The sequence below is a fragment of the Scomber scombrus genome, chromosome 7 (genome assembly GCF_963691925.1).
Source record: "Scomber scombrus chromosome 7, fScoSco1.1, whole genome shotgun sequence".
Classification (NCBI taxonomy): Eukaryota; Metazoa; Chordata; class Actinopteri; order Scombriformes; family Scombridae; genus Scomber; species Scomber scombrus.
The window spans coordinates 9,461,796-9,472,031 of NC_084976.1; the positions used below are offsets into that span (position 1 = coordinate 9,461,796).

General features: G+C 39.2%; 1 protein-coding gene across 1 annotated transcript; it reads left to right on the forward strand.

Moving 5' to 3' along the window:
* Window positions 1-52: 52 nt before the first annotated feature.
* sdha (succinate dehydrogenase complex, subunit A, flavoprotein (Fp)) lies at window positions 53-8,709 on the forward strand. The gene is made up of 15 exons (XM_062422519.1): window positions 53-128; window positions 978-1,058; window positions 1,317-1,478; window positions 1,654-1,797; window positions 2,131-2,295; window positions 2,428-2,576; window positions 2,717-2,841; window positions 4,388-4,556; window positions 4,698-4,893; window positions 5,011-5,182; window positions 6,250-6,368; window positions 6,498-6,609; window positions 6,714-6,844; window positions 7,099-7,212; window positions 7,328-8,709. The coding sequence occupies exons 1-15, from the start codon at window positions 66-68 to the stop codon at window positions 7,412-7,414; spliced, it is 1,989 nt and encodes a 662-aa protein (XP_062278503.1). The 5' UTR covers window positions 53-65; the 3' UTR covers window positions 7,415-8,709.
* Window positions 8,710-10,236: the final 1,527 nt, after the last annotated feature.

Sequence of the window (10,236 nt, forward strand, 5' to 3'; positions counted from 1 at the left end):
CGGTCCAGTGCAACAGCATATCTGACCCTCCACCGTGTCTCAGAATCGGTCCTTCATCTGACAACATGGCGAGTGTTCAGGCTGCCTCCCGACTCCTCTCCAAAAGGATATTGACCAGTACGAAAGCAGTAAGTATGAACAATTGAATCTAATGTCTTCTGTAGATGTCTATATTCTGGATTCATGTGTGCATATTGTCTGTATAACACAGAAAAAATACTTTCTTTTGCTGCACTCTCTGCTGCACTCTCAGCTTTCGTAACCGTCACTTTCTGACTTGCGTAACGTAACCTATGTTATGTAGCTTCAATGTGACACCGTGAAGAAATGGTCCTTTTTGAATACAATAAAGCATCGTATGTAGCTATACCGTCTCTATTTGTTTCACATTATACACAGATACTAATGTTCCCAGTGAATTGCCACCAGTAATGGCATATTTATCAGCGTGTACATAACAGTTATTTCAGTTGTCCTTGTGGGAAATGTTAGCTGCTTTGTGTTAGCAGGGTGTTATCTGAAAGGATGGATTGTAAATGTATTTATATTCAGCTATAGGCTTAAGTACTTTTAACTAGTTAATTAAAACCGACTATTAAACACTAAGTTGACCCTAAAATAATTAGTTATGGAAATTAATGCTTTATTATGTATTGTTATGAAAGTGCATTAAAGTATACTAAATCTGCCTTTAGTATGTAAATAAACACAGCAGTACTTAATGCTCATATAGTATGTTTCCTTTAAGCAGCCAACAACATTTTGTATATCATAATGACTATTATTATACTATTAACATATATTTATATATGCTGCTTATTAAATTTCTGCCAATACTAAGTTCATTGTGCTAACATGCTATAACAATAAAGTGTCTATCTATCTACACATGTTATGTCAAACCTTTCAATAATGGTGCAGCTTTTTTTGAATTTCTCTTTTGATTAAAAAAAATAAATGTTTTCTGTTTTTGCCAGGTCCCTGCTGCTGCAGTCCAGGGTTCGAGGAACTTTCACTTCTCCATCTATGGCAAGAAGAATGCCAAAGTATCAGATGATGTGAGTTAGATTTACAGTTTGACTTAGATCAGTGTTAAATAGGGCAATGATTATGTACGCAGGTAGAAATGTGATCCTATGTGTTTTTTGTTTCACTGAAACATCTGGTGTCAATATCGTACTTACTGACTTTAATAAGAGACAATTATGGGCTCAAAATGTTTCTTGACTACAGTGAGTGATTAAAAGTTCCCACTATGTTCAAACTGCTTGTTATCAGAAGTTTTCACAGTAGCTTGTTTTCCTCGCTCTCTTCAGATCTCTACTCAGTACCCAGTAGTGGATCATGAGTTTGATGCTGTGGTGGTCGGAGCTGGAGGAGCTGGACTCAGGGCAGCTTTTGGCCTGTCAGAGGCCGGCTTCAACACTGCCTGTGTCACTAAGCTATTCCCCACCAGGTCTCACACTGTCGCTGCACAGGTATGACAACACATTTTATATGTTCCTTGTTATTTTGTACATTTTTCTGCAGATTTTCATTAGCCTCTCGATAGAGATGTGTTATGTAAATCAAAGCCCATAAGTAAACATACATTGTAGCAATGCTGTTTCTTTTCAGTTTTATTGAATTAATGAATATGAACCTGGCTCATAGGGTGGGATCAATGCAGCTCTGGGGAACATGGAGGACGACGACTGGAGGTGGCATTTCTATGACACAGTGAAGGGATCTGATTGGTTGGGAGACCAGGATGCTATCCACTACATGACAGAACAGGCTCCCGCAGCTGTAGTGGAGGTAACAGGCAGGAGCTTACACACATGGAAATGACAAGCTTTTTCTCACTAAAGAAAATCCAGAGAACATAAGACATGTCTGAAAAAAAATACAATTATCAAAAAGTATAAAGACTACTATTTCAATTGGCATAAATCAACAAAAAAGGAGATGCTATGTAATAATAAACAAGAGAGAGGTGGTGACGTTTGTTTTTAGGGACCGAGCTGAAAGGTTGATTTTTCTCAAAATGTCCTTTCTTTTTGAGTCACACTGTTAAAAAAGCCTGTATCATAATATTACAAAACACAAAAAAGAACAGATCATATATCTATTCCTGTGTCCCTTTGCCAGCTGGAGAACTTCGGCATGCCATTCAGCCGCACTGAGGATGGGAAGATTTACCAGAGGGCCTTTGGAGGTCAGAGTCTTAAGTATGGAAAAGGAGGCCAGGCTCACCGCTGTTGCTGTGTAGCAGACAGGACTGGACACTCACTACTACATACACTTTATGGACGGGTAAGTTCAAAAACCTCTCTCCCTTCTGTCTGCATTAAGAAAGTTGTCTTTCTGTGGAGTACAATTGAACTGCAGCTTTGAAGCTATAATGTGTGTTTCATGTGTCAACATGCCCTTCCCTTTTCTCTTCAGTCACTGCGTTATGACACCAGTTACTTTGTGGAGTACTTTGCCCTGGATCTGCTCATGGAAGATGGCGAGTGTAAAGGAGTGATTGCTCTCTGCATGGAGGACGGATCTATTCACCGCTTCAGAGCCCAGAACACTGTCATTGCCACTGGGTAGGCAACAGTCACTGTTTGTAAAAACAGAAAACATAGACACTGTCTTACTTTATTTATCTACCATAGCTTGTCTGTTCATATGAGGCACAAACTGTCTTCAGCTGTGCATTTGTAACCAAAAATGTCTTTGTTCACAGGGGTTACGGACGAGCCTACTTCAGTTGCACGTCTGCTCACACTAGTACCGGAGACGGAAATGCAATGGTGACCAGAGCTGGCCTGCCCTGCCAGGATTTGGAGTTTGTACAGTTCCATCCCACTGGTGAGAATATTTACTTATTAAACCAGTTGTCCATCCCACTGGTGAGAATATTTACTTATTAAACCAGTCATAAAATAGTTATACTACTGAAGCATAAAAGTGTTGATAGCTCGACAGCAGTTACATACATGCAGGAAAGACATCTGCATTACTTATTGTAGTCTATTAATTTATTGCTTCGACATAATTGGTGTGATAAGACACTGTTTAACTTGTGCAATCTCTCCTTCATTCTCAGTCTGTTTGTTCCTTATGTCTGATTTTTAATGGAAATATCTCCTTTGCATTTTAAATTTATCACAGAAAATTTAAGGGTTACGATTTTGAGATGTAAGCACTTATTATCAATAGTGTAAGACATAGTGAGAATTTGCTGCTATATTGACTGAAAATATCATGATTTGTGACACTGAAAGAGAGATAATGAAAATAGATTGTTTTACAACATTTAGATAATTTCCTTTTGTCCCATCTGCTGTAGGGTACAATAACAAATCTGCTTTATTTACACTCAAAGGATTTAAGTTTTAAAAATGTTGCTGGACAGTGAGTATGCATGTTCTTTACATTGTGCTCCAATAATAGACCTCACTTACATAAAGTCAAGTGGTCATCTTTATTTTTGTTCCTGCTGGATATTCGACACCAAACTCTTTGGTTAGGCATGAAGGGGCTTAGTGATGTGGCCTGTGACAGTTCATCTAATGTCATTCATTCTGAGGTTGTTGAGTTAATAATACAGAATATTTTCTCCCTTTTTTTATATGATGCATCAACTTGGCAATTGAAGTGTCTGCTTACATAAATGCAGAACATCTTGATATAAACTATGAAACTATTTCAGCTACCCATGAAGCCTTTCAGTGTGAAGACTAGATGAATAATTATAGACTGTTTTGTGTGAGCTCACAACACTGAAACTGAAACACTGATCTTCAAAGAGTAATAACACCACCATATTAAATTAATATGCGCACTAAAATAATGCTCATTTAGAATAATTTCTAGAATTGAAGGTAAAGAGTAAAACATTATTCTGGTTCTATAGAGAGTTTTTGGAGTGAAATTACAGTGTAAATGCCAAAGTAAATAGACTTATTGCTGCTCGGTCAATAAAGCACCTTATCTTTTTTTTTATTGATGCAGTATTGTGTCAGAACATCAAAGCTCTTCAGATTTTATGTTCAAGACATTGACTTTATGCTTAATTGATAGATTATCATTCTTGGACATACAGGAATCCTATAAATTTCTGTCATTGCAATAACTGCTAATTAATCATTTACTACTAGTTTACTTGTACCAGAGCAGTTTAGATGTCAAGTGTAGGTTACCATAGTAACCCAGAGGAGGGGTGTACCCTACTTAAAATGGCTTTATTACTGCAAGAATTAAGTTCAGTTATCTTACTAAAACAAAAGTGTTCACATCTATTTGGTGTCACTGTGTGCTATATATGCGTTGATAAATAATTGAACTGTATTTCGTACAGTCAACTAAATGTGAGTAGTACAAACTTACCTTGTTAACTCGTGAATCCTTACAGGGATCTACGGAGCTGGCTGCCTGATCACAGAGGGTTGCCGTGGTGAGGGAGGGATCCTGATCAACAGTGAGGGAGAGCGATTCATGGAGCGCTACGCACCCAATGCTAAGGACTTGGCCTCCAGAGACGTGGTGTCCCGCTCCATGACCATAGAAATCAGAGAGGGCAGGTATGAACAGAGTGTGTGTGTTGTGTGAGGTGAAATGTAATTATTCTCAAACACTTATATTATCACTCTCTTTTTTATGTTTTTTGGGCTGTAAGGCACTGCTGTTACTTATAGTTATTCTTTCTGTCTTTATTCCTTCAGGGGTGTTGGTCCAGACAAGGACCACGTGTACCTGCAGCTCCACCACCTCCCACCTCAGCAGCTGGCCACAAGGCTGCCCGGTATCTCAGAGACAGCCATGATCTTTGCTGGTGTCGACGTCACTAAAGAGCCCATCCCTGTCCTGCCCACCGTCCACTACAACATGGGTGGAGTACCCACAAACTTCAAGGGGCAGGTAGGTCACTTGTGCACACACACATTCCCTCCTCACTACCTAGTACTTAATTGTGAACATTACCCCAGCAAAAAATGACATGTGCTTAATCAACACACCTTTCATTATTCCCATCAGGTGATCACTCGCACTGATGGAAAGGACAAGGTGGTTCCTGGTCTGTACGCCTGTGGTGAGGCGGCCAGTGCCAGCGTTCACGGCGCTAACCGGCTTGGCGCCAACTCTCTGCTGGACCTGGTTGTCTTCGGCAGAGCTTGCGCCCTCACCATCGCCGAGGAGCACAAACCTGGTAAGGACCTCAGCGCATGAGTTCTATAAGAAAGTTGACTGCACTTGGAAATGAATAATAAGCACTCATCAAGTTAATGGGGCATAGCCTCCATTGATTCATAAATAATTAAATTTAATAAATCAGTCTTATATCAGAAAATCTTGAATTCTGAATACATTTACCTACTTCTTTTGAGGAAATACATTATAATAAATGATTTGGCTGAATAAATGAATGTATGACTGAATGTTATCAAAAACACAATGATTCAGGACAATAACTACAGCCAATTTACATTTAATTGTTATTTAATACGAAACAAATCTATGAAATAATAGTGTATGTGACTTACTTAAAGCTGTTCCCAAAACTGTCACGAGGTTCTGTGAGGTACTATGAAAAATGAACAGATGTTGGAACAATTAAATTTCAGCATAATATCAACACAATAAAAATGATCACTGATTAGACAAGACCAGATCAATTTGTACACATTGAGTTACATTTTATGACCTTATTGTGCATTTTAAAAGAGTGGAGGAAAGGGAGTGCCTCAAAGGAATGTAGCTTCTCCTAAAATGTATGACTTAAGAGATGCTGAGTTAGCAGAAGAAGGGGAGGATGGCTCATAAAGTCATTTTTTCCAACGGTCCTATTTCCTCCCATAGCCGGTAAAGGAAGGTGCAGACTGTTTTTTTTAATTATTGTTTGTTTGTTCTCTCCAGGAATTTGTATGCCCTGAGGTCAGAGGTGTGTGTGTGTGTGTGTGTGTGTGTGTAGACAGACTGTTAGGCCAAAAGACACCATGTTTCTGAAATTCTTTTTTTTCGTTTTAAATTTGGCACCAGAGCATTGAGCATTGCATCAAGTTAAAACGGATAAATAAAAGACATATCTGTCAAGATAGATTTGAAACATGGTGTGGTATTTGCTCTGCTCTTGTTAATGTAGAGGAAAAAAATGACAGCTACTTTGTCAGATCCTTCATACTCTTAAGGTTTCCCCAAAAATCTTCTGGCGTCAGTTTTCCATTATACGTTACCTGTATGGCCTCATGTGACACTGGTATTATGACTTCTCTTCAGGAGAGAAACTGTCCCCTCTGAAGTCCAGTGCAGGAGAGGAGTCTGTGGCCAACCTGGATAAGCTGAGGTTTGCCAACGGAAGCCTGCGAACCTCTGAGATCAGGCTTAACATGCAGAAGGTAAAAAAAAATATATATATTTATTGTACAAAGTAAAATCTATTGATAGTAACAGTGAGGTTCCTTCAGTAAGCCCTTCAGAAACATATGTAAACTAACACATTGTATATCACCCGTCTCTCCATCCAGAACATGCAGTCCCACGCTGCAGTGTTCCGTACTGGCCCAGTTCTGAAGGAGGGATGCGAGAAGATGGATGAAATTTACCAGACATTGAATGACATCAAGACCTTCGACAGAGGTACAGCACCATTCTGCAAGCCAGGTTCTCTCTGTTTCCACTTATGCCACCTGCTGAAATCTCCAAATTTTTTAAAATTTTCTCTCCTTTCTTTCCTCCTTCAGGCATTGTGTGGAACACAGACCTGGTGGAAACATTGGAGCTGCAGAATCTGATGCTGAACGCCGTCCAGACCATCAACTCAGCTGAGCAGAGAAAGGAGAGCAGGGGAGCTCACGCCAGAGAGGACTTCAAGGTCTGAGTTACACATTTCATCAGTGTTAACTAGTGCACTATTCCCCCCCCCCCCCCTATTTTTCAATCTTTCTATCTATGCTTTCAGTGCTTTTTTCCCGTTTTTTCTGCACCTAACTTATAACTCCTATTTTCTTTTCCAAACCTACTTGGTACTTTTTTTTTTTTTTTTAATCTGTGGACGATGAAGCAAGTAAATTTTTCACTCTTGACTTCAGCCAGCCTCTCCTCTTACATGATATAATTATATTCCAGGACCGTATTGATGAGTACGACTACTCCAAGCCCACTCCGGGTCAGGAGAAGAAGCCCTTCGAACAGCACTGGAGGAAGCACACTTTGTCCTACGTTGACCCCAAGACTGGAAAGGTATACTCCCCTTTCAGTTTTTCATGATTTATCACATCGTGTGAACGATGTTAGCTTTAAATGCCCATGTTGTCTGTCGTATCTGACGTATTTTTTTGCTTTTGTCCAATCACAGGTGACTTTGGAGTACCGTCCTGTTATCGACACCTCTCTGGATGAGCAGGACTGCGCCCACGTCCCTCCTGCCATCCGCTCCTACTAAGAAGACCCTTTCCTTCTCCTCCTTTCTTCTCCCCTCCTCTTCCACACCTACCCTGCCCATTAGTAAATGCTCCTGTATTAGAGCTGACATTTTCGGGCAAATTATGCTGTTGGTCGCACATTTGTAATCATTTTAGCATAGTTTAAATACACAACTGTCTTCAACCTCAAACCCTTTGTGTCATCTTCCTGTTGCTCTCCTTCATGTGTGTTTTGCCTTGATTTAAATCTGTTTCGCAGCAGATGATTCTTGAGTTCTTGAGTTGATTTTTGTATATTTATCATAAGTCACTCAAGATGCATGGGTGACTGAGGAATTTGAAGTATCAAAACTGAAGATGGAAGGGAGAAAAAAAGGAATATCCTCCAGTAACATATGTTGCACCACTTGAGCTTAGCTTTTTCGTGATGAGACCGTGCTCTCATTTACTAGTTTTGCATTGCTTTGAATGCGTCTTTAACTTCCCTCCTTTGGCTTTCTGAAGGGAAGAGATTGTAATGATGAAATGCACACGTCACTAACAAGCCAAGGAGGGAAGTTTTCGTAATGTAAATATTGCATAAATGTACAATAAACATGGTTAATTATACTGTATGTACTTGTTAAAGTATAACGTAGTTTTTTGTTTTTTTTCTTACTCACTATGGCCTTGGATAGTATATACTACTTGTGATTTGTGTGGTCCAAAGCTATTATAAAGACTTCATTAAGCTTAAGCTCTATACTTCACTCTGTAATTCTTAACAAAATGATGCAGCTTGAAATCTATTCAGCCATGTAAAGCTGCTTCAGTGCTTGAAACAATGGCTTCTTCATAAAAATCTAGGTGTTGCTGTCGCTTTAACTGAACACTGGGATGAATTCCAGCAAGGGTCAGTGAAGCACTCAAAGCTGTTTGATTTATTGGGGCTTTTTTAGGTTGCTGATAAAAGTCTTTTCCAGAAACGATGAATTATTCTAAGCACCAACATCAGTGCTGCGCTCTAAGTGCTTCAAGAGCAGCTGCGATACGAGTGGTTTCCATTAAAACAAAGCTGCGTGTGATGTGGAATTGACGGAGAAATGGCCACAGGCTGGAGTTCACCACGTGTTTGGCAACTCCGGAAATGACAATGGATGACTAACAAAATGCTTAGGCCCACTGGGTGTTGTCATCTGAAGTATTTCACATATTCAAATGCCATGCTTCTTGTACTGTATCAATCAAAGGGTTAATTTATTTGCCTGAGACGGTTCACTTTTGGTTTTGCCATTTGTACTTTCATATGTTTAATAAATTGTAGACTATGCATATAAACAAAGGCTGTGTGTTTCTCTTTGTTTAACCCCTGCAGTGTAGGCACAATGAAGACTAAACATGAAAATGCAGTGAAAGTGCCACTTTTTTTTTGTGCCACAGAGTTTAGCAGTATTAACTTTCATTGATTCCAAGCCTAATTATTGGCCACCAGGTGGCGGCAGAAGCACAATAATGATCCAAAGGCCCCACAGCAGTGTAAAGATTTTGTGTACAGTACATGTTACTGTACAGCTCATCAATTGTGCTGTCTATTAACCATCCTGCTGAAGCCATTTTACTGTTTTGCATATTTCTGGTAAAGGGCAGTAATGTGGGGAGAAGTGCAGTTCCCTTATTAACCAACAGCCATGCTCTGAAGTGAATTACTGTATTGGAAATTCTGCAAAGGAAGTCAATAATCACTAAACAAACACTGAAGTAACCTGAGCCTGTTTCATATCCTGAACAGATGTACAAGCCAAATCCCAGAAAGGTCAGAGCTAGCAGGGATGGCGGCAGTTGGCACCGGCACCCTCGCTTTCAGCACTAATGAAAAGGACTGTTGGAGTGGAAAATAAAGAAAAAACAATACTCAGCTCACCTTTATGCCACTCCCTTGTTGAATCAGCTGTTAGCTACCTGCATCAGGTAGTTTCTGTAACATGCTCAGCATTTTTTATTTTTTATTTTAAATGTATGATCTCCAAGAGGAAAACTTGACCGAGAATTTTTATGTTCAGCTTTCACCTGGTTAGACCGGTTGGGCGAGGCTGATATAATAGATAATGTTTCTACCGTAATGTGATTGAGTAACATCCAAGAAACTCATTCAAATACATAACTACACAGTCAGAAACTACAAAATGTCATGACATGACATAGTATTCACTGTGTGACATTACCCACTGAGTTTTTAAGCATTGTTGAGTATGCATTTTGTATTATTTTATTTATTTTTGTTTTTATTTTTACCATTTGTATTCTTCACCTCTCTAACTTACACTCTACAGTGTTAACATGTTATTGCACTGACATTTTTTTTCAGACCTGTATTTGTGAAGAGCACAATGTGGGGGTTGAGAAGGCCCACCACAATGTGGTTCTTGCAGATTTGCTTGTCTCGAAGTTGAGACATGAAGCATCCACAAAGACATGGTATCACGACTACCCACTCAACAAAGGCGAGTTTCAACACCTTAAAAACGTTTCAGCCCAGTGCTACCACAGCAGTTTATTGCAAAGCAGTTCCCACATGCAAAATGAGATGGTGAATTATATGATGCAGGGCCTTCTCTGAAACATTTAAGGTAAAAAATAATATTTTTTAATTAAAAGAACTTGATATCGGCTGTTATTAATGACACCAGGGCAAACCACTGCAGCGCGTTATTTTCACTAAATCATTGAGCGAGAGAAAAGTGAATTAAAATCATGGCCTAAGTTAATTTGTTATGCTTGTTGGCTTTACAATAAATAGTCTAATGAAAACACATACATTATATGAACACAATCTGAATAGAAATCACAAAAATACATTTAATAT

What these genes read in the sequence shown, in the direction of transcription:
- sdha (XM_062422519.1), top strand. Translation starts at nt 66, where the DNA reads ATGGCGAGTGTTCAGGCTGCCTCCCGACTCCTCTCCAAAAGGATATTG. An exon ending in CTCACACTGTCGCTGCACAG is followed by an intron (nt 1,479 to 1,653) that starts GTATGACAACAC and finishes CCTGGCTCATAG; the next exon opens with GGTGGGATCAATGCAGCTCT. An exon ending in TTGACCCCAAGACTGGAAAG is followed by an intron (nt 7,213 to 7,327) that starts GTATACTCCCCT and finishes GTCCAATCACAG; the next exon opens with GTGACTTTGGAGTACCGTCC.